The 27,012-nt window shown below is 66.5% G+C and overlaps 5 protein-coding genes across 10 annotated transcripts; 3 read left to right on the plus strand and 2 right to left on the minus strand.

The window, feature by feature from the left end:
* Positions 1 to 1,011: 1,011 nt before the first annotated feature.
* On the minus strand, positions 1,012 to 9,671 carry PAK4 (p21 (RAC1) activated kinase 4). Of its 2 annotated transcripts, none has more exons than XM_038126381.1 (9): positions 9,592 to 9,671; positions 9,246 to 9,306; positions 5,252 to 5,468; positions 2,903 to 3,310; positions 2,409 to 2,542; positions 2,188 to 2,314; positions 1,979 to 2,104; positions 1,392 to 1,526; positions 1,012 to 1,315 (listed from the first exon to the last, which is right to left on the minus strand). In XM_038126381.1, exons 3-9 carry the CDS (start codon positions 5,450 to 5,452, stop codon positions 1,160 to 1,162), a joined length of 1,287 nt encoding a protein of 428 aa, XP_037982309.1. In that variant the 5' UTR covers positions 5,453 to 5,468; positions 9,246 to 9,306; positions 9,592 to 9,671; the 3' UTR covers positions 1,012 to 1,159. The 2 variants fall into 2 exon arrangements, with proteins under 2 accessions (XP_037982309.1, XP_037982310.1); XM_038126382.1 differs by having other exon boundaries at positions 9,587 to 9,635.
* A 197-nt stretch (positions 9,672 to 9,868) lies between these two features.
* MRPS12 (mitochondrial ribosomal protein S12) lies at positions 9,869 to 10,749 on the plus strand. The gene is made up of 3 exons (XM_038126436.1): positions 9,869 to 9,979; positions 10,097 to 10,155; positions 10,252 to 10,749. Exons 2-3 carry the CDS (start codon positions 10,107 to 10,109, stop codon positions 10,629 to 10,631), a joined length of 429 nt encoding a protein of 142 aa, XP_037982364.1. The 5' UTR covers positions 9,869 to 9,979; positions 10,097 to 10,106; the 3' UTR covers positions 10,632 to 10,749.
* Positions 10,750 to 11,820: 1,071 nt separating this feature from the next.
* SARS2 (seryl-tRNA synthetase 2, mitochondrial) lies at positions 11,821 to 16,209 on the plus strand. Of its 2 annotated transcripts, none has more exons than XM_038126357.1 (16): positions 11,821 to 12,112; positions 12,228 to 12,323; positions 12,735 to 12,764; positions 12,845 to 12,985; positions 13,337 to 13,391; positions 13,488 to 13,551; positions 14,043 to 14,148; positions 14,360 to 14,407; positions 14,481 to 14,589; positions 14,767 to 14,812; positions 14,927 to 15,014; positions 15,086 to 15,198; positions 15,282 to 15,375; positions 15,637 to 15,729; positions 15,818 to 15,883; positions 15,957 to 16,209. In XM_038126357.1, the coding sequence occupies exons 1-16, from the start codon at positions 11,858 to 11,860 to the stop codon at positions 16,095 to 16,097; spliced, it is 1,545 nt and encodes a 514-aa protein (XP_037982285.1). In that variant the 5' UTR covers positions 11,821 to 11,857; the 3' UTR covers positions 16,098 to 16,209. The 2 variants fall into 2 exon arrangements, with proteins under 2 accessions (XP_037982285.1, XP_037982286.1); XM_038126358.1 differs by having other exon boundaries at positions 14,520 to 14,589.
* Positions 16,210 to 16,426: 217 nt separating this feature from the next.
* On the minus strand, positions 16,427 to 19,212 carry NFKBIB (NFKB inhibitor beta). 2 transcript variants are annotated; one of them, XM_038126400.1, is made up of 6 exons: positions 18,925 to 19,212; positions 18,354 to 18,459; positions 17,497 to 17,743; positions 17,125 to 17,213; positions 16,772 to 17,035; positions 16,427 to 16,664 (listed from the first exon to the last, which is right to left on the minus strand). In XM_038126400.1, the coding sequence occupies exons 1-6, from the start codon at positions 19,137 to 19,139 to the stop codon at positions 16,590 to 16,592; spliced, it is 996 nt and encodes a 331-aa protein (XP_037982328.1). In that variant the 5' UTR covers positions 19,140 to 19,212; the 3' UTR covers positions 16,427 to 16,589. The 2 variants fall into 2 exon arrangements, with proteins under 2 accessions (XP_037982328.1, XP_037982329.1); XM_038126401.1 differs by having other exon boundaries at positions 16,427 to 16,637; positions 18,925 to 19,210.
* A 63-nt stretch (positions 19,213 to 19,275) lies between these two features.
* On the plus strand, positions 19,276 to 23,323 carry SIRT2 (sirtuin 2). Of its 3 annotated transcripts, XM_038126364.1 has the most exons (15): positions 19,280 to 19,509; positions 19,593 to 19,632; positions 19,917 to 20,033; positions 20,572 to 20,613; positions 20,698 to 20,804; positions 20,885 to 20,941; positions 21,031 to 21,099; positions 21,189 to 21,318; positions 21,703 to 21,762; positions 21,851 to 21,906; positions 22,032 to 22,108; positions 22,184 to 22,235; positions 22,318 to 22,382; positions 22,848 to 22,914; positions 23,001 to 23,323. In XM_038126364.1, exons 1-15 carry the CDS (start codon positions 19,339 to 19,341, stop codon positions 23,307 to 23,309), a joined length of 1,419 nt encoding a protein of 472 aa, XP_037982292.1. In that variant the 5' UTR covers positions 19,280 to 19,338; the 3' UTR covers positions 23,310 to 23,323. The 3 variants fall into 3 exon arrangements, 2 of the variants coding, with proteins under 2 accessions (XP_037982293.1, XP_037982292.1); XR_005255626.1 differs by lacking the exon at positions 22,184 to 22,235 and having other exon boundaries at positions 19,276 to 19,509; positions 23,001 to 23,075; XM_038126365.1 differs by lacking the exon at positions 19,917 to 20,033 and having other exon boundaries at positions 19,278 to 19,509.
* Positions 23,324 to 27,012: the final 3,689 nt, after the last annotated feature.

Below are 27,012 nucleotides of genomic sequence, written 5' to 3' on the forward strand. Positions count from 1 at the left end.
GGTCAGCCTGAGTCAACATGGGCCAAACCGTCCCCACACTGGCCAAGATGAGCCCACACGAGTCAACGCCGGCCAAGACGAGTCAACGCCGGCCAAGACGAGTCAACGCTGGCCAAGATGAGCCAACGCTGCCCAAGACGAGTCAACTCTGGCCAAGACGAGTCAACGCTGGCCAAGACGAGCCAACGCTGGCCAAGACGAGCCAATGCTGGCCAAGACGAGCCAACGCTGGCCAAGACGAGCCAATGCTGGCCAAGACGAGCCAACGCTGGCCAAGACGAGCCAATGCTGGCCAAGACGAGCCCACACGAGCCAACGCTGGCCAAGACGAGTCACCGCGAGCCGGCGCTGGCCAAGATTCACCATCAGGGCCTGACCCGAGCCAAGCCAGGCCTGGCCGACGCGAGCCGACCCGTTGTGAGACCCCGCGAGCCCCCCGTGCAGCCAATAAAGCCCTGAGGCAGCAGCAGCTCCTGCCTGGGGGTCCTTTATTGGGGAGGGGGCGTCCCCCTGCCCCCCGCCCCCCCAAAGAAGCACACGGCACACGGCGGGTCCAAAAGGACACGTGTAATTTTGGGGGGGGGCCCCGTGTGCCCCCGGGGCCCCCCCGTCCCGCGCGGTACAAAACCCGAGCATATAAATATCACTTTGTTAAAAAACAAAACCGTGGGGGCAGCGGGGAGTTCCGGGGGCAAGGAACCGACAAAAAAACCCCAAAATCAACAAAAAAGGGGGAGGAGGGCCCGGGGGGGGGGTCACACCCCGAGTCAGTAGTGTGGTGTGGTGGGGAGAGCGGGGGGGGCTGTAGTTTTGGGGACCCCCCCTCTCATGGAGATATAGGGGGCCATACCCCAGTGCCCGAATTGAGGAGAAAACAGAGGGCTAAAAAAAACAAAAAAAGGGGGGAAATGCCCCAAAATGGGTCCCAAAGGCGGGAGGGACCAGGATGAGCCCACGCACCCCCAAATCTCCGGGATGATGGCCGCCCCTCCCCTCCCCTCACCCCAAAATCTCTGCTGCGGGGTCCCCAGCTCAGTAGTACAGGTTGGGGGGCCGGTGTCCCCCAGAACATCCCAGTCCCGCTCCAGTTTGGGGGTGCTGCTGAGGACGAGGAGGAGCAGGAGGGGGCCGGGGGGCTCCCCCCGGGGCCGGGGGGGTCTCACCGCAGCCGGTGCTGCCGCATGAGGGGCACGATGCAGGCCGGGGGGCCCGCGACCCCCAGGAAGGGGTGGCGGAGCAGCTCCGGGGCGCTCGCCCGCTGCGCCGGGTCCCGCACCAGCATCCGCTCCAGGAAGCCCTTCAGGGACGGGGACACCTGGGGGGACGGAAAGGGGGGGCTGTGAGACACCCTCTGGGGCTCCCCACAACGGCGGGGGCTCCCCCCGAGTTACCTTGTGGCCGTTCTTGAGCCGGGGGGGAAGGTTGTCCCGGATCAGCTTCATGGCTTTGAGGGGGGGCTCGTTGAAATAAGGGGGTTCCCCGTCCACCATCTCGATGACCATCACCCCCAGAGACCAGATGTCCACCTGGGGGGCAAAGGTCACCCCAAAAATGAGGAGGGGGTTAGGGGGGGAGTCCCTCAAACCCATTCCGTGCCCCCCTCCCAAATACACAGCATCCAGAATGGGGGGAGTCTGGAGGGGAGGCCACTTGGACCCCCTCAAACAAACGCTGGGTACCCCCAAACCCACCCCAAACCCACCCTGGGCACCCCTAAACTCACCCCAAACCCACCCTGGGCACCCCTAAACCCACCCTGGGCACCCCTAAACCCATCCCAAACCCACCCTGTTCTCCCCAAACCCACCCTGGGCACCCCTAAACCCATCCCAACCTCCCCACAAGACACCTCAAAGTGGTGAAGAAGGCAGATGAACCCGGGGGCCCACACACCCACCCCAAACCCCCCGAAACCCACCCTAAACAGGCCCTAACGAACCCCAGGACCCCCTAAACTCCCCCAAGCCCCCTGACCCACCTCTGGGCCGTAGGGCAGGCGGGAGATGAGCTCGGGGGCCATCCAGTAGGGAGTGCCCACCAGGGACTTGCGCCGCGGCACGTCCTTGTTCACTTGGGCGCAGAAGCCGAAATCCGAGAGCTTCACCTGCCAGCGGGGCCGGGGCAGCTCAGGGCGGGATCCCAAAGGATCGGGGGGAGGTCTGGGGGGGCGTTTTTGGGGCTTCCTACCCGCCCGTCGTGCGTGAGGAGGATGGAGTCGCTCTTGATGTCGCGGTGGATGACGCCCTGGGCATGCAGCACGGCAAGCGCCCGCAGCACCGAGCGGCACACGGCCGCGATCTGCTCCTCCGACATCCTGGGGACGGCCGTGTCACCACCCTGCCACCACCCTGCCACCCCTGCCAGCCCTGCCACCAACCCCTCTGCCAGCCCCGCTGCCCCCCGGGCACCTGGTGTGGGTGACGATGTCCGTCAGCGCGCCGCCCTCCAGGAACTCCATCACCACCCAGAGCTCGTCGCCCACCAGGTAGCTGTTGTACATCTCCACCACGTTCTCGTGCTGGTGGTCCCGCATGATCACCACCTGGGGACGGGGGGGACACGGGCATGGGAGCCTGGGGCTGTCCCCGGGGGGCCCCAGGAGGTCCCTAGTGTGTCACCAAGAGGGCTTCGAGGGGGCCATGAGGGTCTCCTGAGGCATCCAACGGGTTCCTGAGGGCCTCCAAAGTTCCCTCCCCGAGAGTCCCCAAGGCTCTCAAGGGGTCCCCAGGGCCCCCAAAGGGTCCCCAGGGCTCTCTAAGGGTCCCCAGGGCTCTCAAGCGGTCCCCAGGGCTCTCAAGGGGTCCCCAAAGGCTCTCAAGGGGTCCCCAGGGCTCTCAAGGGGTCCCCAAGGCTCCCAAAGGGTCCCCAGGGCTCTCAAGGGTCCCCAGGGACCTGTCCCCACCTCGTTGAAGAGCAGCTCCCGCCGCTGCTGCTTGCGCAGGTCCATCTTCTTGACGGCCACGAGCTTGCCGGAGCCGCGCACGGTGGCGATGCACACCACGCCCGTGGAGCCCTCGCCGATCTTGATGAAGTTGTCCAGGTACGTGCGGGGGTCCCCGGGGTCCACCACCATCTGCAGCGCCGCCCGGAACTGCTCGTGGGACACGCGCTGCGGCCCCCCCGCCGGGGCCGGGGCCGGGGCCGGGGCGGGCGCGGGGCCGGGGGGACGCGGGGCCGGGGGCTCCGGGGCTGGGGCAGGCGGCTCCGGGGCTTTGGGGCGCAGGGGGCCGGGGGCCTGGGAGGCGCCGGCGGGGACCGGCCCGTTGGGGGTCACCTCCTGCCCGGGGGGGCGTCCCGCGTGGTGCTCGGCCTGCGGGGACAGGGGAGAGGGGCGTCAGCCCCCCGAATTCCCGCGGGAATGTCGGGGGCCGGAGGCCGCGGGGCTGAGGGAGGAGGAGGAGGAGGAGGAGGAGGAGGAGGAGGAGGAGGAGGAAGGGGCTCGGGAGGCACAGACGCAGCACCGGGGAGGGAGCGCGGAGCCGGGGGGCTTCGGGATGCCCCGATTCCGACCGGGACGAGGGAAGCTGCGAGGAAGAGGAGCACGGGAGCCGCTCCCAAGAAGGAAGAGGAGACGCAGAGCGAGGAAGAGGAAGCTTTCGGTGCCGGGGACGCAGCACCGGCCGGGGAGGTGGCGGCCCCTGCACACCCCCGGTCTGGGAAGCTGCGAGGAAGAGGAGCAGAGGAGCGACTGCTGAGAAAGAACAGGACAAGCACGGTGAGGAGGAGGAAGCAGAAGAAGAAGAAGAAGAGGAAACTGCTCCAGAGCCAAGGATGTGGCTGGGGAAGGAAGCTGCTGCCGATCCCAGTGGAAGCCGTGAGGAAGAGGAGCAGAGAACGCGCTCTGGAAGAGGAAGGAGAGCAGCAAGAGGAAGAGGAGGACGAGGGAAGGCCTGGGGACACCCCTTTACCTGGGCGCTGCCCCCCCGGCCGGGGTCGGTGTCGGCGCGGGGGGTAGGTGTGGAAGGGGCGTCCGGGCGCCGTCTTCAGCCCCGCTGCGGGCGCGCCGGCGGCGTCGGGGGGCCGCAGGTCGGGCCCCGAGAGCGGGCGCTGCTCGCGGGCCGGGGGCCGCGGGGGCCCCTCTCCGGCCGAGCTGGATTTGGGGCGGCCCCCGGGGGCGTGGGGGTGAGGGGGGTCCCGCCCGGCCGCAGCTTTTTTGGGGTCCCCCCGCTCCCGGGGCCGGGGGGGGCTCGGCTCGGGGTCCCCGCGGCGGGAGCGCGGGGGTCCCGGGGCCAAGCCGTTCTCCGGGGGGTGCCGGGGGGGGGCAGGGGGGGCTGTCCCGGCGCAGGGAGTTGGAGCGGGACACGGACACGGCCGCCAGCTCGTCCAGCAGCCACGCCAGGGTCCGGTCCCGGCCCCCGGGGGTCCCATCCTGGGTCCCTTTGGAGCCGCGCACGATGGGCTGCGGGAAGGGGGGCACACACGGGGAAAACGGGGGGGAAAAAGGGGAAAAAACAAAAAAAAAAAACCAACAGAAAGATGACATGGAATGGCTGTAGGAGGGTGGCGGGACGGGCAGAGGGGAGGGGGTGAGTCCCAGAGCCCCAGATGGCCCTGGGTGCTCCCCAGGGATTGGGGTCTAGCCTCCCAAAATATTGATGGGGTGGGAACTGGGGGAGCATCAGAAGTGAGGGGGGAACGGGGGGATGTGGGAATGGGGCACCCAAACAACGGGGAACACACACAACGGGGAAGGGATCGGGTGGGAATGACTCCCAGTCCCCACGGGGTGGGCTGGCTCCAGGTGTGGGGAAGGGTCTCACCGGGGGATCCCTGTCCTGGGGGACCCAATTGTCACCTCCCTGCCCCAAAACCCCCAAATTCCTCCCAAAGAGCATCCAGGACACCCTTTTTTACTCCAAGACCCCAAATTCCCCCAAACCCACCCCAGGGACTGAATGAGCCCCCCCCTCCCTGCCCCACGATCCCAAAATCCCCTGGCCCACGGCTCCCCTAATCTGTCTTTTTGGGAGGCAGGAAAGGCATGGGGACCCAGCTCCCACCTCCCTGACCCCCAAATTCCTCCCGCTTTGGCTTTTCCAGGGGCTGCCAACCCCTTACCTGCTCCACAACCCCCCAATGTCCAACAACCCCAAAACCCCCTGGTTCCCAGACCCCCAAACCGCCCCCAGCTCAACCCCAAAGAGCGCCCGGAACCCTTGCCACCCCCTCCGAGACCCCAAACCCAGAACGGCCACCCTCCCCGCCCCACAACAACCCCCCCGGATTCCCGAGGCTGCCCCGCTCCCGGCACCTTGTGGGCCCCGCGGATGGCGGTGATGCAGGCGGGGTCCACGAGGGGCTTGGGGCGCCGGGCGGACTCCTCGAGCAGCCCCTGCCACTGGCGGGGCAGCCCGGTGAAGCGCTGCTCCGAGGCGTCGTAGCCCGTGTGCACGCGGTGCTCGAAGTTGGACGGCGCCGAGATCTCCACCCGCTTCTTCTTCTTGGAGAACATGGCCCGGGACGCGCTCCTGGCGGCCAAAACCCCCGGAGTGAGGGGTGGGAATGGGGGCTGGCAGCGGGAAGGGTGGCAGACCCCGAAATCCAGCCCTGGGAATGGGATCAGCCCCGAAATCCAGCCCTGGAATGGGAATGGCCCGGAAATCCAGCCCTGGGAACGGGAACGGCCCCGAAATCCAGCCCTGGGATCAGCCCTGAAATCCAGCCATGGGATCAGCCCCGAAATCCAGCCCTGGGATTGGGAATGGTCCCTGAAATCCAGCCCTGGGATTGGGAATGGTCCCTGAAATCCAGCCCTGGGATTGGGAATGGTCCCTGAAATCCAGTCCTGGGAATGGTCCCTGAAATCCAGCCCTGGGATTGGGAAAGGTCCCGAAATCCAGCCCTGGGATTGGGAATGGTCCCAGAAATCCAGCCCGGGGAATGGGAACTGCTCCAAAATCCAGTCCTGGGATTGGGAATGGTCCCTGAAATCCAGCCCTGGGATTGGTCCCTGAAATCCAGCCCTGGGAATGGGGATGGTGCCCGAAATCCAGCCCTGGGACCATCCAACATCCCCCACTTTTATCCAATTACTTCCCATTTTTCCCCCCAAGCCCAAGCTTGAGAACACCAGGAACACCAGAAATTCCGACCTGGAAATGGGGTTAACCCATTAATCCACAAACCCAGCCTGAACCAACAGACAGACCCAAAACACCTCAAAACGACACCAAAAATCTGCTTTTCCTGGGATCCCAGCGCCAGGAGCCGAGGGCTTGGCTGACTTCACCCCCTGTTTTTACGTGGTTTTCCTGCATTTTCCAGGCCAAGAACGAGCTGAGCTGGGAGGGTTTTGGGAATGTGACCCCAGCGGGGGCATGAATCCCACTGGGAATGGCCCCAGAATCCCATGGATGCTGCGTGGGTCCATCTTTCCCATTTCCAAGCTTTTCCTGGTGGCAATTTCCCCGTTTTCTCCCTTTTTTTCCAGCTCCTCGGCTCAATCCCATTCTCCAGGCTCCAGAATCCCGCCGCTTCCAAGGTTTTCCCACTCTTTTTTCCCAATCTTTGAGGTTTCCTCCTTAAATCCACAATCCATCTTGAAGTTTTTCTCCTCCTCCACTTCGACCCCAGCCACAGACCGTCAGAATTCCGCGCATTCTCCGTTCTCCCTGCTCATCCCAGGCTGATCCCTGCTTCCACCCGGCTGGGATCCTCTCCGGATCGCCAGAATCCCACTCCCGGATGGAAAACCCTCCTGGTTTGGGGAATTTCCAGCCAAATTTGCAGCGGGAGGATTAAAATCTGCTGCGTTTGGGCTTTTCCTGCTGCGAGCTCCATGGGAAATATCTGAGGATGATCCAGGCCAGCCAGCAGGTGCAGCCTCTGGACACCAAATCCACGGGATTTCACCCCAAAACCTCCCTTTATTTTCAGACGGTTGGGGAAAAACTGGCGGCACTTGGCAGGGGCAGAGAGGTCCTGAAGAATTCCAGAGGGTGGGATGGGGGCCAGGAGGGAGGGAAGTTATTCCTCAGGCTGCATTCCTGGGATCCCAGCGGGGCTTAATTAGTTACCAATTAACGAGGAACTGAGTCCACACCGGGCGGGATAACCTCCTGTTTTCCCCGAAATTCCCAACAAAATCCCACAAATTCCCCCAAAACCAGTGGCGTTCCGGCTGCGTCCTGCTGGGAATCGCGCTGGCAGCTTTGGGATGAAAAAGAAAGGGAAAAGGAAAGGGGGAAAAAGGTGCACGGAGGCGCTGCACGCCTTCCCAGAAAGCCAAATCCAGAGAAATCACAAGTTACTGGGCAGGAGAGTGTCCAGGAAGGGGCTGAAACGGGATTTTCAGCAAATTCCAGCATTTTCGGACCGGAGCTGGGTGAATTCCAGGAAAACAGACGCCCAGCGTGGCGCGGTGGCATTCCAGACGTGGCGTGTGGCTTCGTGGTGCTTCCCAAATCCCAGCATTTCCATCTCCCCCTGGCGTGGAGCTGGTGCATCCATCCCATTGCTGCCTTCTCTGCCCCAAACCGCTCCATTTTCCCCCCCAAAATTCCAAGAGGAACCAGGGAGTGCCGGGAAGAGCTGATCCCGAGGGATCCTGGAGGGATTCCCAGGGAATCCCAGCTCCGGAGCCCTCCTGGGATCCCCGGGGGGACGTGGCGGGGAAATTCCTCCAGATGAAAAACTCAGCCTGCATTCCCACTGCTCATTCCTGTTTTTCCTTCTGCTCCAAAGCTCCCTGAGTCCCAAACTCACGCCGGGCTCGATCCTTTTGGGAAGGAGAGGGAAGAGCCAAAGTCTCTGCTGGAAAACCCCCGAGCCGGTTTTTGACTTTTGGGGAATTGTTTTCCTGGTGTCAGCCTCGACGACTCCAAACCCCCCAAATCCAAATCCTCCGCGAAAAAATTCCACCTCCCGGAGGGAATTTGGGATCCTCTGGGAACCCAAGCAGCCCTTCGGGGCACCAGGGACAGACCCGGGCGCCCCGGAACCTCCCGGAATTCCGGAGGAATCGTGTTTTCCCGAGGACCCCGAGGATCCCTGGAGATCCAGGGAAACCCCAGCCAGGCTGGGAAGGGGCGGGAATCCCGGGATTCCCGCAAAGGGGTCAGAATTCCTGGGGAAATGAGGCTGGGAAGAGCTGGAATCCTGGGATTCCCAACAAAGGGGTCAGAATTCCCAGGAAAGCCCGGCCGGGAAGGGGCTGGAACCCCAGGAATCCCCACAAAGGGGTCAGAATTCCCGGGAAAGCCGGGCCGGGAAGGCCGGGGCCGGAGCGCTCCGGCCGGGAAAGGCGGGTTGGACTGGCCCAGCTGGATCTGCCGGAGGAGGAGGAGGAGGAAGAGGAGGAGAAGTGCCGGCCTTTGCCCCGGAGGAATCCCGGAATTCCAGGAATCTGGTGACCCACCAGGAGCCCCCAAAGCTCAGGGGAACAGGAAAAAAATCCGGAAAAGGGACTTGGAAATCCGAGCTCCCGGGGAAAAAGGGAAAGAAGCGCCCGGAGCTTCCGGGATCACGGGAAAACCGGGAAGGGAGAGCAGGGAAAGGCAGCCAGGGAAGGGAGAAGGGTGAGAGGAAGAGGAAAAAGAGGAATTGTGGCGGAATTCCGCCCTTTTCCTGCAGCAGGAAGCTTCCCCGGAGCTGGAAGCGCAGGGAGAGGGAGGAACGCGGGGAATCTCCGGCTCCTCGGGGCAAAGCAAGGGCCAATTAACGACGATCCAATTGATCAGCAACGATCCGGGCCACCAAGATCCAGGAGAACGGCAAATCCCTGCTAGGGCTGGCCCGGGAGCAGCTGCAGAAAAGCCAAATATTCCTCCCGGGGAGCCCAGGCTTCATCCCGCGGCAAACCGACAAATTAACAGATTGATCAGAGGGAACACCCTTGGAATTTCCTTGGAATCAGAAGCTCCTGCCGGCCCCCGAGGCGCTGGTGACCGAATTCCCACCTCTCACCCCCAAACCCCGACAGGGGACGGCGGCAGGATTTCGGGAAAAACGCAACTAAAGCCCAAATCTGATTTTTTTCCCCCCTCCTTTTCCGTCGAGGAACGGCGACGGGATCACCACAAAAGCCGGCGGGGATGGCGATTTCCCTTCCCGCTGCACCAAAACTGGGGAAACGCTGTTTTTGAGGAGTTAGGGCATTCCTGAGGAATTCCAGCGCCCCTCCAAAGTGGAGTTCCTGACCCAAAGCCCACCGCAGGGCTCTGGGGCTGGGCGGGAGCGTGGGGAGGAGACCCCAAACCCCCCGCGGGATCAGAAATCCAGGAATTAACTCGGGATTCGCCTCCTACCTTCCGCCAAGGGAAAACTTTCCAGCCTCAGCTCCGCATCCCGGCTCCTCGGGTAAAAGCGCTGCACGGGAAGAAGGGAGTTCCCTCAGGAGCCGCCCCGAGCTCCCTCGCTGGGGTTTTTTTTGGGGCTCTCGGATCCGCGTCCCGCTGCTCCCCAGCAATCCCAGCCTCTCCCGAGGCTGCTGCTGCCGCCCCTCCGGGGCTTTGGGCAGCCTCCAACTGCCCCCGAGCCCACCCCCAACCGCCCTCCTCCGCCACCGAGCGATTCCTCGGCCCCGGGGGGTCTCCAGAGCCCCCCGAAATCCCCAAATCCCCCCAGCGCCCCCCGGGCCCCCTCAGGCCTCACTCGGCCGCCGCCGCCGCCATGTTGGGATCCGCACACATCCGGGTCCTCCCACGCCCGCGTCGCCGCGGCGACAGACCACGCCCCCAGGGGCGGGGACACGGGCGGGAGGGGCGGGGCGAGCCAAATATGGGCAAGGAGAGGAGGATGAGGAGCCAAATATGGGCAGGAGGCGTGGCCTAGCGCGGGGAGGAGCCGAATGTGGGTGGGGCAGCGGTTTTGGGGCGGGGTCTGTACAGGGAGGGGCGGGGCCTAACGCGGAAGCTGCTGCTGAGGGGGCGGATCTCCAGCGGACTGTGCGGGATTAAGCTGCAGCCTGACCAATCAGCGCACGAAACGGCGAGATTGGCATCTCCGCTATCCAACCGCAGCGCGGTGCGCTCGGACCCGGGTAAGATGGCGGCGCGCTGAGGGGAACGTGGGCGCTCCGGTGCCGCCGCTCGCCGCTGCCCTCCCCGCGGCTTAAAACCGCTCCCCGGGCCCTTCTGACCGTGCCTTCTCCCCTCAGGGCCTCGGAGATGTCGCTGCGCGCCGTGCTCAGGGCCGCCGCCTCGCTGCCGCGCTGCAGTGCGTAAATGCCCCCCTCCTCCCCCCCAAAAAATCATAAAAAACCCCAAAAAACTCATAAAAACCCCCTGACCGCTGTCCGTGTCCCCTCCGCAGCTGCGGGGCCGCTCCTCCCGCCGCCTCCCCGTCCTCCCTGCGCCGCCATGGCCACGCTGAACCAGATGCACCGGCAGGGCCGCCCCGCGCCCCCCGCCCCCAAGCCGGGGCCCACCCTGGGCCGGCCGCAGATCAAGGGCGTGGTGCTCAAGAACCTGATCCGCAAGCCCAAGAAGCCCAACTCGGCGAACCGTCGGTGCGTGCGGGTGCGGCTGAGCACGGGCCGCGAGGTGATCGCCTTCGTGCCCGGCGAGGGCCACAACCTGCAGGAGCACCACATGGTGCTGGTGCAGGGCGGGCGCACGCAGGACCTGCCCGGCGTCAAGCTCACCGTGGTGCGCGGCAAGTACGACTGCGCCCACGTGCAGCCCAAGAAGTGAGCGGGCAGCCCGGCCCGGGGGGCCTGGGGACGCCCCCGGCCCGGCATCGGGGGTCCCCGGGCGGGGACGTGCCCGCCCTCGGTGTCCAAAATTCCGAATAAAGTGTGCTGGCCGTGTGGGTTGCGGTGTGGAGTGGTCCTGGGGAGACTGGGGAGGGTCCTGAGGGTACTGGGGAGGGTCCTGGGGAGACTGGGGAGGGTCCTGGGGGTACTGGGGAGGGTCCTGGGGAGACTGGAGGCACTGGGAAGGGTCCTGGGGGTACTGGGAAGGGTCCTGGGGGTACTGGAGGCGCTGGGGAGGGTCCTGGGGGTACTGGAGGTGCTGGGGAAGGTCCTGGGGGTACTGGGAAGGGTCGTGGGGTTACTGGGAAGGGTCCTGAGGGTACTGGAGGTGCTGGGGAGGGTCCTGGGGGTACTGGAGGCACTGGGAAGGGGCCTTTGGGTACCTAAGGGGGCTGCAGAGGGCAGTGGAAGGAGGCCAGGGGCACTGGGGAGAGCCCCGAGAGGGGTCTGGGGGTTTGGGCGTGACAGCTGGGGGCACTGGGGGGGTCACAGGGGGTTACTGGGGGCACTGGGATGACAATGGGGTCTCACCAGGGTCACTGGGATGTCACTGGGGGGGCAGTGGGGGCACTGGAGTGTCACTGGGGTTACTGGGATGACCCTGGGGTGTCACCGGGGTTACTGGGGGGGTCATTGAGGTCACTGGGGGGACCCTAGGGTGTCGCTGAGGTCACTGGGGAGTCACGGGGAGGTCATTTGGGTCACTGGGGGGACCTTGGAGTTTCACTGGGGTCATGGGGGTGTCACTGGGGTCACTGGGGTGACCTTGGGGTGTCACTGGGGTTACTGGGGGGACCCTGGGGTGTCACTGAGGGGTCGGGGGGGGTCACTGAGGTCACTGGGGTGTCACTGGGGTTACTGGGGGGACCCTGGGGTGTCACTGAGGGGTCACGGGGTGTCACTGGGGTCACGGGGGTGTCACTGAGGTCACTGGGGTGACCTTGGGGTGTCACTGAGGAGTCATGGGGGGGGTCACTAAGGTGTCACGGGGGTCACTGGGGGGTCACGGGGGGGTCCCTGTAGTCCCCAAACCGAGGCCGGGGGCGTGGCCAAACCCGCCCGGGGTGTGTGTGTGGGGGGGTGCGCGCTCCCCGCGCGTGCCCGGCCCCGCCCCCAGCCCCGCCCCCGGCTCCTCCCCCGCGTGACCGCTCGCCGGTGCCCAAGATGGCGGCGCGCCGGGCGCTGCCGCTGCTGGCGGCGGGCGGGCGGCGCGGGGCCGCCGGGGCCGCTCCCGGAGCCGCTCCCGGGGCCGGGGCCGGTGCCGGTGCCGCTCCCGGAGCCGCGGCGGGGCGGAGCCGCCTGTACGAGCACGTGCGGGAGGGGCTGAGCGCGCGGCCGCAGCTCGACGTGGGCGCCCTCAGCGAGCGCGACGTGGAGCGGCGCCGCGGGCCGCTAGGGGGCGCCGCGCTGCGCGAGATCGTGAGTGGCGGGAAGCGCGTGGGCGGGGCCCGGGGGCGGGGCCTGTGTGACCCCTCCCCGTTTGGGTGTGGCCGCCCCGCCCACCTGAGTCACGCCCCCCCGGCCACGCCCTCAGGTGCGCACCTGGTCGCGGCTGGGGAAGGTGCGCGATGGCATCGCCCGGCTGGAGGCCGAGAAGGGGCGCGTGGCCCAGGGGGTCCGCGAGATCATGGTGAGACCCCCGGAACCCCCAGACCCCCCTTGGAACCCCAGACCCCACTGGGACCCCCCTGGAACCCCCCAGGACCCCCCAGACCCCACTGGAGCCCCCCTGGGATCCTCCAGGACCCCCTTTGGACCCCCCAGACCCCACTGGGGCCCCTCAGACCCAACTGGGGCCCCCCTGGAACCCCCCCAGACCCCACTGGGGGCCCCCTGGAACCCTCCAGGACCCCCCAGACCGCACTGGGGCCACCCTCGAACCCCCCAGACCCCACTGGGGCCCCCCTGGAATCCCCCAGACTCCACTGGGACCCCCCTGGAACCCCCCAGACTCCACTGGGGCCCCCTTGGAACCCCCCAGGACCCCCCCTCCCTTTCTCCCACAACCCCCAAGGACCCCCTGACTGCTTTTCCCCCCCAGGCCTCCCACGACAAGGCGGCGGCCAAGACGGTAGGAGCGGAATTTTGGGAATTCTGGGGGTGCCCGGGGGGGTTCCTGGCCCCCCAGCCCTCACGGCGCCCCTCCGGCAGCACCCGGAGCTGGCGGCGCTGCGGGAGCGGGGCCGGGGCCTCCGGGAGCAGCTCCGGGAGCTCGAGGCCGAGGAATCCGACCTGGAGCAGAGGTTCTACCTGGGGGCCCTGCAGCTGCCCAACAGGACCCACCCCGCTGTGGTGAGACCGCAAAACACCCCCAAAATCCCACCCTGCTGTGGTGGGACCCCAAAAACCTCCCAAAATCCCACCCTGCTGTGGTGAGACCCCAAAAAACACCCCCAAAATCACCCCCCGCTGTGGTGAGACCCCAAAACACCCCCAAAATCCCACCCTGCTGTGGTGGGACCCCAAAACCTCCTAGAATCACCCCAAAATCCCACCCCGCTGTGGTGAGATCCCAAAATTCTCCCAAAATCCTACCCCGCTGTGGTGAGACCCCCAAAAACCTTCCCAAAATCCCCCTTCCCCCCCCCCCGTGGTGGTTTGGGGGCTCCCTGGTGCCCCCAAACCCCCCTGGTGCCCCCCCAGCCCGTCGGGGACCAGAGCCAGGCCCGGCTGCTCGAGGTGGTGGGCGAGAAACCAGGTAAGGGCTGGGGGGGGGGGGGGGGGGGGTTTTGGGGGTCCCGGGGTCACCCAGGTGACAAACGTGACCGAGGTGTCCCCTGCCCCCCTCCCCCAGTGTTTGACTTCAAGCCCAAGGGACACCTGGAGCTGGGGGAGGGGCTGGACATCATCCGGCAGAGGTGAGCACACCTGCGGGGGGACACCTGTCACACACCTGTCACACGCCTGTCACACACCTGTCACACTCCTGTCACACCTGTCACATGCCTGGTCCAGCCCTGTCACACACCTGTCACACACCTGTCACACACCTGTCACACCTGTCACACTTGTCACACGCCTGTCACACACCTGTCACACGCCTGTCCATGCCCTGTCACGCACCTGTCACACACCTGTCACACACCCATCCCTTACCTGTCCCACACCTGTCCCAGGTGTCAGGCCGTCACTCCTATTACTTGTGTGGGGTGTCACCAGGTGTTGCACACCTGTCCCACACCTGTCCCCAGGTGTCCCACACCTGTCCCCCCCATAGGCGCCTGTCCCACGTCTCGGGCCATCGCTCCTATTACCTGTGCGGGGTGAGGGGTGCCCCACACCTGTCCCACACCTGTCCCCAGGTGTCCCAGCTCTGTCCCACACCTGTCCCTCACCTGTGCCCCCGCAGGCGCCTGTCCCACGTCTCGGGCCATCGCTCCTATTACCTGTGCGGGGCCGGGGCCCTGCTCCAGCACGCCCTCGTCACCTTCACCCTGCAGAAGCTGCTCAGCAAGGTGGGGGGGACCCGGGGGGGGGTCTGGGGGTCCCAGGGATGGTCTGGGGGGATCCAGGGAGGCGCTGGGGGATCCAGGGAGGCTCTGGGGGATGCAGGGATGGTCTGGGGGGGTCCCAGGGACGGTCTGGGAGGTCCCAGGGGGGTCTGGGGGTCCCGGGGAGGCTCGGGGGGCACCCAGGGGTCGGAGTCTCCCATCTCCCCGCTCCCAGGGTTTCCTGCCCATGACGGTGCCGGACCTGCTGCGAGGAGCCGTTTTTGTGAGTGTCCCCCCGAGCCCCCCGCGCGCCCCCCGGCTCCGCTGTGGCCCCAGTGACCCCCTGTGCCCCCCAGGAGGGCTGCGGGGTCCAGCCCAGCGCCGCCCCCTCCCAGGTTTACACCATCGACCCCGCGCGCTTCGAGGATCTGTGCCTGGCCGGGACCTCGGAGGTGGGAATTGCAGGTGGGAAAAGGGGGGGAAACTGGGAACACCCAGGGCAGGGGGGAGGAGTGGGGAGAAAGGGAGGAAAATGTGGGTGAAAACGGGGAAAACTGGGGGAGAACGTGAGGAAAACTGTAAAAAAAGCGAAGAAAGAGGGGGGCGGGTGGATATGGGGTCACCCTGTGTCCCCCCACCCAGGGTATTTCATGGACCACGCCGTGCGGCTGCAGGACCTGCCCGTCAGGTACCGGGGCGCCCCAGGGACCCCCATCCTTTCTGGGGATCCCACCCCGCTGCCCTGGGGGGGTCGGGGGCGTTTCGGGGCCCCCTGAGCCGCGTCCCCCCCCTGCCCCCCCAGGGTCGTGTGCTCCAGCACCTGCTACCGCGCCGAGACCGACACGGGCCGCGAGCCCTGGGGGCTCTACCGCGTGCACCAGTTCACCAAGGTACTGGGAGCACTGGGGGAGCCCCGGGCGGGGAGGGGGGGCCGGGGGGTGACCCCGCGTGCCCCCCCGAGGTGGAGATGTTCGGGGTGACGGCGGCCGAGCGCGGCACGGAGAGCGAGGAGCTGCTGGACGAGTTCCTGGGGCTCCAGAAGGAGATTTTCTCGGAGCTGGGGCTCCATTACCGGTGAGGGGGATTTGGGGGGGGTCCCCCCAATCTGCGGGACCCCCAAATCCCTCGTAACTGTCCCCCCCCCCCGGCCCCCCCAGCGTCCTGGACATGCCCACGGAGGAGTTGGGGCTCCCCGCCTACCGCAAGTTCGACATCGAGGCCTGGATGCCTGGACGGGGCAAATTTGGGGAGGTGAGGGGGGCCTGGGACCCCAATAATTCAGGGAGAGCCCCAGTTTGGGGAGAACCCCGGTAATTTGGGGAGAATCCAAACAATTCTGGGAAAACCCCAAAAACTCAGAGGTGCCCAGGGTGCTCCCTCCCTGTTTATGGCCCCCCCTTCATTCTCACCCCTGCTGCCGGATCAGGACCCCCATTTTGGGGGGTCCCTGCAGTGGAGGAGGAGGGGGTGTCCCAAACCTCCTGACCCCTCTCCCCCTCACGCCCCCCCCAGATTTCCAGCGCTTCCAACTGCACGGATTACCAGAGCCGGCGGCTGAACATCATGTACAGCGGGGAGGGGGGCCGGCTGCGCCACGCCCACACGGTGGGTGGCCCCCCAAAACCCCCGGGAGAACCCCAAAACCCCGTGGGGGGGGTCTCTAGATCCCCCTAAACCCCGTGTCCCCCCCCAGGTGAACGGCACGGCCTGCGCCGTGTCCCGCATGCTCATCGCGCTCCTCGAGTGCAACCAGCTCCCGGTGAGTGCTCCGGGGGGGCCCGCGGGGTCGGGGGGCTCCGGGGGGGCTCACCCTGCCCCGTGTGCCCCCCCAGGACGGCCGTGTCCGGGTGCCCCCCGTGCTGCAGCCGCTGGTGGGGCGGGAGGTGCTGGCCCGGCCCCCCGCCCCCCTCCTGCGCTACATCGGCCCCAACCAGCCCGGGGGGGGCCCCCCCAAAACGGGGAGGGGGCCCTGAGGGGAGGGGGCCGAGCCGGGCGTGGAGCCGGGACATCGTGGGACAGAGGACACAGAGGACAAGGGGGACAGGGGATGCGTGACAAACCCCGGGAATAAAACCTGGAACTGCCCCCCTTGTCTCAGGTGTGTGCTCTGCTCCGGGGGCTCTGGGGACACACAGGTGTGCCCTGGTGTCACACCTGTCCTGCACTCACACAGGTGTCCCCTGTCCCCAATGTCACACCTGTCCTGCGCTCACACAGGTGTCCCTGTCCCCAGTGTCACACCTGTCCTGCGCTCACACAGGTGTCCCTGTCCTCAGTGTCCCCCCATTGTCACAGGCGTGTCCTTCCTTGGCAGCACAGCCTCTGCTTTATTTCCCACCGCCCCCCGCAGCCCTTGGGGCTCCCCCGGGACTCTGGGGGGGGCACCCTCACCCTCAGGGGGTGCCCCGGGCCGGGGGGTGGCAGGGGGGCCCCCAAGTCCATCCAGGGGGGCTCCGGGGGGGCCCTCAGGCCGGGCAGCGCCTGCTGTTGATGACGATGTCGTCGTACTCGTCCTGGGGAGGGACAGAGGTTTGGGGGGGCTGCAGGAGGGTGCGGGGGGGCTCGGAAGGGTTTGGGGGCCCCCCCGCTCACGCCGGGCTGCCCCGAGGGGGATCGCGGGGGCCAGGACCGGGTGGCACGGACTGACCTCGCTGTCGCGGGCCCCGCCCTCGCTGTCGCTGCTGCTGTCGCTGCTGTCGCTGCTGTCGCTGCTGGGCGGGTCGCGGGCCCCGAAGCGGCGCAGGAGCGGCGGCAGCCGCGGGTCGGGGCGGCGGCGGGCGCTGTACAGCGGGGTGAACCCCGAGAACGTGCGGGGGTCCGGCCGCGCCCCGCCCCGCAGCAGGCACTCGGCCACCTCGGGGCTCTGCGCCTCCACGGCCAAGTGCAGGGGGCTGCGGCCGCAGCTCGGCTCCTGGGGGGCACGGCGGGGTCAGGGCGCGGCGGGGACCCCTCCCCGAGCCCCCGGTTGGGGTTATTCTGGGGGTTTTTGGGGGCACCCACCGGCCGGTCGGGGTCGGCGCCGGCGCGGAGCAGCAGCTGCACCAGCTCCAGGTCCCGGCGCAGCACGGCCACGTGCAGGGGGGTGTAACCTGTGGGGGGGACACGGGGGGCCCCAAAGTCCGGCCTGAGCACGCGGGACCCCCCCCCAAACCGTTACCCTCCCCATGTGCCCTCCAAACAGTGCAACCCCCCCCCCAAAAGCCCCCTTCCTCCCGAAAGGTGTAAATTCCAAACCCGCGCCACGCCCTGAACCGTGTCCCCACCCCCAAAAACCCCAAAAACTGTCACCCCCCCCAAAACCACCCTCAGCCCAAAGCCACGCGACCCCCCCAAAACCGTCCCCCCAAACCCGCGCCCCTCCTGCCCCCCCACCGTCGTAGTTGACGCTCTCCAGCTGCGCCCGCCGCTCCTCCTCCTCCTTCCGGGGGTCCCGGGGGGGGTCCCGGGGGTCGGGGGGTCCCCCCAGCAGGGCGCGGGCGCAGGCGGGGTGACCCTCGCGACAGGCCAGGTGCAGGGGGGTGTGACCGCCCCGCTCCCGCACGGCCACGGCCGCGCCCGCCGCCCGCAGCCGCCGCACGGCGCCGGCCAGCCCCAGCACCACGGCGATGTGCAGCGCGGTCTGCGGGGAGAACGGGGTTAAACCGCCCCAAAACATCACCCCAAAACATCAACATCACCCTAAAACATCGCCATCATCACCCCAAAACCCCAGCCCCAGCACCACGGCGATGTGCAGCGCGGTCTGCGGGGAGAACGGGGTTAAACCGCCCCAAAACATCACCCCAAAACATCAACATCACCCTAAAACATCGCCATCATCACCCCAAAACCCCAGCCCGAGCACCACGGCGATGTGCAGCGCGGTCTGCGGGGGAAAAGGGGTTAAACCGCCCCAAAACATCACCCCAAAACACAAACATCACCCTAAAACATCGCCCCAAAACATTACCCCAAAACATCAGCATCACCCCAAAACATCACTCCAAAACATCGCCCCAAAACATCACCATCACCCCAAAATCTCGCCCCTAAACATCACTCCAAAACACAAACATCCCAAAACCTCACCCCGAAACCTCACCATCACCCCAAAGCCCCAGCCCCAGCGCGGCGTGCAGGACGCTCTGGGGGTGCAGGTGTGTCACCACTTGGGGGTGTCCAACCCCCCCCAAACTCCCCCGCGGGCCCCCCCCGCTGCAGCCGCACCCCCAAACGCCCCCCGGCCCCACCTGGCCCAGGTCGTTCTGCAGGTCCAGGTAGGGCGAGCGCTCCGTGTGCCGCAGGATGGAGCCCAGGAACTCCTCGTGCTCGTGGATCACGGCCAGGTGCAGGGCCCTGGGGGGGCACGGGCGGGCTGACACCCCCAGACCCATGGGGGGGGGCCCCAGAGAGGGACTGACACCCCCAGACCCATGGGGGGGCCCCAAAAAGGGACTGACACCCCCAGACTCAAAGGCAGTCCCAGTAAAGGACTGAGACCCCCAGACCCAAAGAGAGTCCCCAAAAGGAACTGACACCCCCAGACCCAAAAGAAGTCCCTAAAAAAGTGTGTGTGTGGGGGGGTTATTGAGGGTCCTGGGGGTTATTTGGGGTATTGGGGGGTTATTGGGGGTCCTGGGCCGTTACTGGGGGTCCTGGGGGGTTATTGGGGGTCCTGGGCCGATCCTGAGGGACCCCCGCGGAGCGGATGGCACCGGAGCCCCGGGAAGAGGCAGGACCGTGACCCCCCCCAAGCCCAGGCTGTGCGTGGGGGTCCCGCCCGGACCCCGGGGGGTGTCCCTCGCCCCTGCCCGCCCTCACGTGTCGCCCTCCTCGGTGACGAAGCTCAGGACGTGCCGCAGCCAGGCCGCGGGGTCAGCGAGGGGCTCGGGGGACTCCGCTGCGGGGCCGGCGGGCAGCGGCGGCCCCAGCGGCCCCTCGCCCAGCGAGCCCAGCCCGCTGTCGCACCACTCGTCGCCCTCGGGCCGCTTTGCGTCGCCGGGGGCCGCGGGGGCCGCGGGGGCCGCGGCCGCCATCGCCGGGGCCGCCTCAGGCCGCGGCCGCCATCGCGGGCCGGGGAATCCCCGCCCCGGCGCCTGCCGGGAGTCGTAGTCCGCGCCCGCGCTTCCTGGTGCCTCAGCAAATCAGCGCCATACGGCTGGCCGCGCCTGCGCACCCTCCCGGCCGTGCCGCCGCGGGGCGCGCCGGGAGTTGTGGTGCGGGCGGGTCGCGCCCATGGCGGACCGGGACGGTACCGGGCGCGGCGGGGCCGGGAGCGGCCCCGGGGGCGGGAGCGGCCCCGGGGGCGGAGCTCCCTCTGCCCCTGCCCCCGCACGGGACCCCCCCAGCGCCCCCGCGGCTGCCGGTGCCCGGCAGGAGGAGGCGGAGCAGGACGCCGAGTCTCCGGTAACGCCCTCGGTGTCCCCCCCGGTCCCCACCCCGGTGACCGCCCCCGACGCCCCGGTGACCCCTCGCACTCCTCCCCGCAGGTCTCGGAGCCCGAGCCCGGCGCTTCGGCCGACGCTGACAGTGGGTCTGGGGGCGCCGGGCTCCCGTAGTGGCCGCGGGGGCCCCGGGCTGGGCCCTTGGGGACACTTCGGGGACCCCCTGGGGACATTTTTGGGACCCCCGGGGACACTTCGGGGACCCCTTGGGGACATTTTTGGGACCCCCTGGGACACTTCGGTGACCCCCTGGGACACTTCGGGGACCTCCTGGGGACACTTCGGGGGTTTTGGGGACACTGTGGGGGTCAGGGGGGTTTTGGGGTGGCTTCGTTGGCCCTTTGGGGACAGCTGGGTGTCCCCCCGCAGTGGAGCTGCTGCGGACGCTGCTGTCCCGGACCCTGGGGCTCGGCGGGGACAAACCGGAGCCGGTGCTGGACGAGCTGAGCCTGGCGGGCGTCAGCCGGTTCCTCAAGAGCGGCCGGTGTAGGGACACCGGGAACGGGACACCGGGAATGGGAACGGGACACCGGGAACGGGACACCGGGAATGGGACACCGGGAACGGGACAACGGGAATGGGACACCGGGAATGGGACACCAGGAACGGGACACCGGGAACGGGAATGGGAACGGGACACCGGGAACGGGACACCGGGGACGGGACACCGGGGACGGGAATGGGACACCGGGGACGGGAACGGGACACCGGGAACGGGACACCGGGAACGGGGCTGGAATTGGGACACCGGGGATGGGGACAGGACACCGGGAACGGGAATCGGGGTGGGAATTGGGGTGGGAATGGGAACGGGGCCGGTTCCTGACGGGACGCCGGGAACGGGACACCAGGAGAGGGGATGGGGGAACACCGAGCACGGGGGGGACACCGAGCACGTGGAGGGGGACGGCGGGATCGGGGGGAGCAGGAAACGGCGTGGCGCGGGGGGCTCGCCTCGGGGGGCGGGGGCAGGTCTGGGGGTCTGGAGGGCGAATTTGGGGTTCACCCCTTTGTCCCCCCCCAGGTAAGAACATCGTGTGCATGGTGGGCGCCGGCATCTCCACCTGTGAGTGCTCTGGGTGGGGGGCCCCGGGGGGGCTCGGGGACACCCGGGGTGGGTCCTGACCCCCCCTCCCCGACCCCCCCCCAGCCGCCGGGATCCCGGATTTCCGCTCCCCCGGCACCGGGCTCTACTCCAACCTGCAGAGCTACAACCTGCCCTACCCCGAGGCCATCTTCGAGATCGGCTTCTTCAAGGTACCCCCAGCTTTCCTCCCCAAATCCGGGGGGGCCCCCGAGTGTCTGAGAGCCCCCCCTGAGCTGCCTGTGCCCCCCAGAAACACCCCGAGCCCTTTTTCGCCCTCGCCCGTGAGCTCTACCCGGGGCAGTTCAAGGTAAAACGCCCCCAAACCTCCTTCCAATCCCACCCCCCCAATCGGGGGGTGCCCAAGAGACCCTCAAACGACCCCCAAATCCCCCCCAGCCCACGGTGTGCCACTACTTCATGCGGCTGCTGCAGGACAAGGGGCTCTTGCTGCGCTGCTACACGCAGGTGGGACACGCTCCCCTCCCTTCCCCCGGCTGGTTTGGGGGGGTCACGGGAATTTTGGGGAGCCCCTGACCCCCCCGTGCCCCCCCCAGAACATCGACACTCTGGAGAGGGTGGCGGGGCTGGACCCGGAGCTGCTGGTGGAGGCTCACGGCACCTTCTTCACCTCGCACTGCCTGCGGCCCTCGTGCCGCCAGAGCTACAGCCTGGCCTGGATGAGGGGTAGGGGGGGCTCTGGGGACCCCCCGGGGCCCCCCGAGTGCTGGGGACCCTCTGGGACTCCCCCAATCCCCCTGAGGGCCTGCGGGGCTGTCCCCACCTGGTCTGCCACGGGGTGGGGACGGCAGGTTGTTCTCCCCCAGCACCCCCCAAACGCCCCTGTGTCCCCCCTAAATGCCCCTGTGCCCCCCCAAACGCCCCTGAGCCCCCCAAATCCCCCTGTGCCCCCCCTAAATGCCCCTGTGCCCCCCCAAACGCCCCTGTGCCCCCCCAAATGCCCCTGAGCCCCCCCAAATACCCCTGTGTCCCCCCCCAAACGCCCCTGTGCCCCCCAAAGCCCCTGTGCCCCCTTTCCCCAGCGAGGTTCTCCCTCCTCCTCCTCCCCAGAGCGGATTTTCTCCTCCCTCGTCCCCAAATGTGAGAAGTGCCAGGGCCTGGTGAAACCTGGTGAGTTTTTGGGGGGATGGGGGGGCTCAGCAGGAATTTTGGGGGGGGGGGTCTTAACGCACGCCCTGACCTGCCACCCCCTCCCCAGACATCGTGTTCTTTGGGGAGAACCTCCCCTCGCGCTTCTTCGCCCTCCTGGAGTCGGTGAGTGCGGGCTGGGGGGCCCCCAGATCCCACCCCCCCACCCCCCCCAGACTGAATTTGGGGCTGGGGGGAGCTGAGGCGGCCTGGGGCCCCCCCATCCCCGGCGACACCCCGTCCCTCCGCAGGACTTTGAGAAGGTCGACCTGCTGCTCATCATGGGCACCTCGCTGCAGGTGCAGCCCTTTGCCTCCCTCGTCAGCAGGTGAGACCCCCCCCCCGATCCCCCCAGACACCCCCAAATTCCTGGGGAGCCCCCTGCGACTGTCCCCTCCCACAGGGTCCCCACCAACACCCCCAGACTCCTCATCAACAAGGAGAAGACGGGGCAGGTGAGGTGGGGGGGCAGGCTGGGGGAGGGGGGGGGGGCTTGGAGCGGCTGCCCCCCCATTGTCACCCCCGTTGTCCCCCCAGAGTGACCCCCTGATGTCCCTGATGGGCTTTGGTGGCATGGACTTTGACTCGGACAAGGCCTACAGGTATGGCCCTACAGGTGGGGGGCCCTGTCCCCGCCCCGTGGGGTTTGGGAACCCCCTCCGTGGCTTTGGAGACCCCCAGGGTGGTTTTGGGGCTCCCTGAGGGTGGTTTTGGGGTCCCCAGGGTGGTTTTGGGGCTCCCTGAAGGTGGCTTTGGAGACCCCCAGGGTGGTTTTGGTGCCCCCAGGGTGGTTTTGGGAACCCCCAGGGTGGTTTTGGGGCTCCCTGAGGGTGGTTTTGGGAACCCCCAGTGTGGTTTTGGTGCCCCCAGGGTGGTTTTGGGGCTCACCCAGGGTGGTTCTGGGGCTCCCTGAGGGAGGTTTGGAGGACTTCCATCAAGGTTTGGGAGGCCCTGAGGCAGTCTGGGGCCACTCAAGGGTAGCTTGGGCACCCTCAAGGTGATTCCAGGGCCCCCCAGGACTTTTGGGGTGCCCCCCAGGTGACTTTGGGGTCCCTGTGTCTGGGCAGGGACGTGGCCTGGCTGGGGGACTGCGACAGCGGGTGCCTGGCTCTGGCCGAGCTCTTGGGCTGGAAGGTACTCCCCTCCCACACAGATTCTGGGGGTCCCCCTGCCCCCCAAGCCCTTTGGGACCCCCCTGAACCCCCACGTCTTCCCCTCAGGAGGAGCTGGAGGAGCTGGTGCGGAGGGAGCACGCGGCCATCGATGCCAAGGGGGGGGACAGGGACGGGGGAGCCCCCCAAAAGCCCCGGGGGGATGAGGCCAAGGACGGGGGGCACCCCACAAAGAGCCTGGGGGACAAGGAAAAAGCTCAAAGCGACCCCAAGAAGAGCCTGGGGAGCAAGGCCAAGGCTGAAAAGGAGCCCAGAAAACCCCAGGAGGACAAGGACAAAGCTCCGAGTGACCCGGAAAAGTCACGGCGGGGCAGTGAGGAGCCTCCCCACGGCACGGGGGGGACGAGCCAAAATTAAATGGTCACAGAGGAGTTTTTGGCTTCGTGTGGTCACTGAGGGGCTGGGGGGGCTGGGTTTTTGCTTAAAGGAAGAAAGAGGAAAACAAAATAAAAGTACAGGAAATGGGGAAAGTAAGTTAGAAAAAGAAAGGGGGAGGTTGAGGGTACAAAAAAGGTACAAAAGGTACAAAAAAGCCCATCCCTCACTCTGCCCTTCCCCTCTCCTCAGCCCATCCCTCACTCTGCCCTTCACTCCCCCTCAGCCACCCCTCACTCAGCCCCATCCCTCACTCTGCCCTTCCCCTCTCCTCAGCCCCATCCCTCACTCTGCCCTTCACTCCCCCTCAGCCCATCCCTCACGCCGCCATTCGCACCTCCCCGGCCTGGCTCGGCCCAGCTCGGTCCTGTCCCGTCCCTCACTCCTCCCTTCGCGCCTCCCCGGCCCTGTCCCGTCCCTCACTCCTCCCTCACGCCGCCCTTCGCGCCTCCCCGGCCCTCGTCCCTCGCTCTCCCGCCGCCCGCCTGCGGCTCCCTGCCGCAGCACGAGGGAGCCCGCGCGCGGGAACAGCGCCGCCATGGCCGCGGGACAGGCCCGGACTAAAACAGGCAGGGACGGCGTCCGTGGGCTGCGGGGTGACACCGGGGGCTGCGGGGTGAGGGCAGGGGGCTGCGGGGTGAGGGCAGGGGGCAGCTGGGAGGCAGAAGGGGCCTTTAGGAGCAAAGGCAGGGCTCCAGGGTGGCACAGAGACGCTGCTGTGGGGAGCTTGAGGGTGACACAAAGAGGCTGAGGGACAGCGGGGGCCTGAGGGGGACAGGTGAACCAGCCCTCACACCACCCCTAACCTCGCCCTCAAATCCACCCCTGACCAGTGCGCGGGGGAGGTCAGGGGGCCAAGGGACAATGTCCGGGGGCTTGGGGTGACACACAGACATTGGGGGGCAGGTGGAGAGCTGACACCGAGGGTTAGGGGGACAAAGGACACAGGGTACCGGGGGGGGTTAGGGTGCAGGTGCAGCAGCCCTCACCCCAGCCCTGAGCTCACCTTAAACAGCTCCCCTAGAACAGCAGTGCTCCCCAACAGCAGCGCAAGGCAGCGACCCTGATGGGGGGACAGCCCCGGGACCCTCCTAGCAGGTGCAGGTGATCACCCTGATGGGGGGACAGTTCAAGAACCTTCCCAGCAGGTGCAGGCGATCACCCTGATGGGGGGACAGTTCCAGAACCTTCCCTGCAGGTGAAGGCGATCCCCCTGATGGGGGGCACAGCCCCATAATCCCCTGGTGCACCAGCCAGTAGTTGCAGGCTGTTGCCCCAGTCAGAAGGTTGGGATGGTGTCTGGAGGCTGCAGAGTCAAAGCTACGGACTGAGCAGTTTTTTATGGTTATTTTTAGTTGTTTTTTTTTTTTTTTAAGTGACAAGGCCTGAACACCAGCCGGGGGCCCTGGGAGCCGGGGCAAGCAGCTGCCTCCTGGATCTCCGCGAATCTGAAGATGCCGCCCAGGGACAAGCTGCCACCTGTGCTAACTCGGGGTGCTTTGAGAGTGCCCATGCAGCTCTGCAAACTGAGACCAGGAACGTGGGCTGGTGAGTTTTGCTTACCGGGGCAGAAGCCTTTTTGTGTACCAGGTAGGCCCTCGGCCCTTAGGGGCCGGCTGCCTGCTGGATTTCCACGAATCCGAAGATGCCGCCCAGGGACAAACTGCCACCTGTGCCAACTCGGGCTGCTTTGAGAGTGCCCATGCAGCTCTGCAAGCTGAGACCAGGAACGTGGGCAGGTGAGTTTTGCTTACCGGAGTAGAAGCCTTTTTGTGTACCAGGTAGGCCCTCGGCCCATAGGGGCCGGCTGGCAGCTGGATCTCCGCGAATCTGAAGATGCCGCCCAGGGACAAGCTGCCACCTGTGCCAACTCGGGCTGTTTTGAGAGTGCCCATGCAGCTCTGCAAACTGAGACCAGGAACGTGGGCAGGTGAGTTTTGCTTACCGGGGCAGAAGCCTTCTTCAGTCCCAGGTAGGCCCTCGGCCCTTAGGGGCCGGCTGGCTGCTGGATTTCCGTGAATCTGAAGATGCCACCCAGGGACAAGCTGCCACCTGTGCCAACTCGGGGTGCTTTGAGAGTGCCCGTGCCGCTCTGCAAACTGAGACCAGGAACATGGGCTGGTGAGTTTTGCTTACCGGGGCAGAAGCCTTCTTCAGTACCTGGTAGGCCCTCGGCCCTTAGGGGCCGGCTGGCTGCTGGATTTCCACGAATCTAAAGATGCCACCCAGGGATAAGCAGCCACCTGTGCCAACTCGGGCTGCTTTGAGAGTGCCCATGGAGCTCTGCAAACTGAGACCAGGAACGTGGGCTGGTGAGTTTTGCTTACCGGGGCAGAAGCCTTTTTGTGTACCAGGTAGGCCCTCGGCCCTTAGGGGCCGGGTGCCTGCTGGATTTCCGCGAATCCGAAGATGCCGCCCAGGGACAAGCTGCCAGCTGTGCCAACTCGGGCTGCTTTGAGAGTGCCCATGGAGCTCTGCAAACTGAGACCAGGAACGTGGGCAGGTGAGTTTTGCTTACCGGAGCAGAAGCCTTTTTTTGTACCAGGTAGGCCCCCGGCCCTTAGGGGCCGGCTGGCAGCTGGATTTCCGCGAATCCGAAGATGCCGCCCAGGGACAAGCTGCCACCTGTGCCAACTCGGGCTGCTTTGAGAGTGCCCATGGAGCTCTGCAAACTGAGACCAGGAACGTGGGCAGGTGAGTTTTGCTTACCGGGGCAGAAGCCTTTCTGTGTACCAGGTAGGTCCTCAGCCCTTAGGGGCCGGCTGCCTGCTGGATTTCCGCGAATCTGAAGATGCCGCCCAGGGACAAGCTGCCACCTGTGCCAACTCGGGCTGCTTTGAGAGTGCCCATGGAGCTCTGCAAACTGAGACCAGGAACGTGGGCTGGTGAGTTTTGCTTACCAGGGCAGAAGCCTTTTAGTGTACCAGGTAGGCCCTCGGCCCTTAGGGGCCGGCTGGCTGCTGGATTTCCACGAATCCGAAGATGCCGCCCAGGGACAAACTGCCACCTGTGCCAACTCGGGCTGCTTTGAGAGTGCCCATGCAGCTCTGCAAGCTGAGACCAGGAACGTGGGCAGGTGAGTTTTGCTTACCGGAGTAGAAGCCTTTTTTTGTACCAGGTAGGCCCTCGGCCCATAGGGGCCGGCTGGCAGCTGGATTTCCGTGAATCTGAAGATGCCGCCCAGGGACAAGCTGCCACCTGTGCCAACTCGGGCTGCTTTGAGAGTGCCCATGCAGCTCTGCAAACTGAGACCAGGAACGTGGGCAGGTGAGTTTTGCTTACCGGGGCAGAAGCCTTCTTCAGTCCCAGGTAGGCCCTCGGCCCTTAGGGGCCGGCTGGCTGCTGGATTTCCGTGAATCTGAAGATGCCGCCCAGGGACAAGCTGCCACCTGTGCCAACTCGGGGTGCTTTGAGAGTGCCCATGGAGCTCTGCAAACTGAGACCAGGAACATGGGCTGGTGAGTTTTGCTTACCGGGGCAGAAGCCTTCGTCAGTACCTGGTAGGCCCTCGGCCCTTAGGGGCCGGCTGGCTGCTGGATTTCCACGAATCTAAAGATGCCACCCAGGGATAAGCAGCCACCTGTGCCAACTCGGGCTGCTTTGAGAGTGCCCATGGAGCTCTGCAAACTGAGACCAGGAACGTGGGCTGGTGAGTTTTGCTTACCGGGGCAGAAGCCTTTCTGTG

This window comes from Motacilla alba, unplaced genomic scaffold (assembly GCF_015832195.1).
Source record: "Motacilla alba alba isolate MOTALB_02 unplaced genomic scaffold, Motacilla_alba_V1.0_pri HiC_scaffold_34, whole genome shotgun sequence".
In the NCBI taxonomy this organism is placed as follows: domain Eukaryota; kingdom Metazoa; phylum Chordata; class Aves; order Passeriformes; family Motacillidae; genus Motacilla; species Motacilla alba.

Bases quoted from the DNA above. Each gene is read 5' to 3' on its own strand.
- PAK4 (XM_038126381.1), bottom strand. From the start codon at position 5,452: ATGTTCTCCAAGAAGAAGAAGCGGGTGGAGATCTCGGCGCCGTCCAAC. The intron at 3,311-5,251 runs GTGCCGGGAGCG...CTGTCCCCGCAG, and splicing joins CCATCCGCGGGGCCCACAAG to GCCGAGCACCACGCGGGACG. The intron at 1,527-1,978 runs GTGGGTCAGGGG...TTTGCCCCCCAG, and splicing joins GCCTGCCCTACGGCCCAGAG to GTGGACATCTGGTCTCTGGG.
- MRPS12 (XM_038126436.1), top strand. From the start codon at position 10,107: ATGTCGCTGCGCGCCGTGCTCAGGGCCGCCGCCTCGCTGCCGCGCTGC. The intron at 10,156-10,251 runs GTGCGTAAATGC...TCCCCTCCGCAG, and splicing joins CGCCTCGCTGCCGCGCTGCA to CTGCGGGGCCGCTCCTCCCG.
- SARS2 (XM_038126357.1), top strand. From the start codon at position 11,858: ATGGCGGCGCGCCGGGCGCTGCCGCTGCTGGCGGCGGGCGGGCGGCGC. The intron at 15,015-15,085 runs GTACTGGGAGCA...TGCCCCCCCGAG, and splicing joins GCGTGCACCAGTTCACCAAG to GTGGAGATGTTCGGGGTGAC. The intron at 15,730-15,817 runs GTGGGTGGCCCC...GTCCCCCCCCAG, and splicing joins GGCTGCGCCACGCCCACACG to GTGAACGGCACGGCCTGCGC.
- NFKBIB (XM_038126400.1), bottom strand. From the start codon at position 19,139: ATGGCGGCCGCGGCCCCCGCGGCCCCCGCGGCCCCCGGCGACGCAAAG. The intron at 17,744-18,353 runs GTGGGGCCGGGG...TTCTCCCCGCAG, and splicing joins TGCAGAACGACCTGGGCCAG to ACCGCGCTGCACATCGCCGT. The intron at 17,214-17,496 runs GTGGGGGGGCAG...TCCCCCCCACAG, and splicing joins GGAGAGCGTCAACTACGACG to GTTACACCCCCCTGCACGTG.
- SIRT2 (XM_038126364.1), top strand. From the start codon at position 19,339: ATGGCGGACCGGGACGGTACCGGGCGCGGCGGGGCCGGGAGCGGCCCC. The intron at 20,805-20,884 runs GTACCCCCAGCT...TGTGCCCCCCAG, and splicing joins TCGAGATCGGCTTCTTCAAG to AAACACCCCGAGCCCTTTTT. The intron at 20,942-21,030 runs GTAAAACGCCCC...AATCCCCCCCAG, and splicing joins TCTACCCGGGGCAGTTCAAG to CCCACGGTGTGCCACTACTT.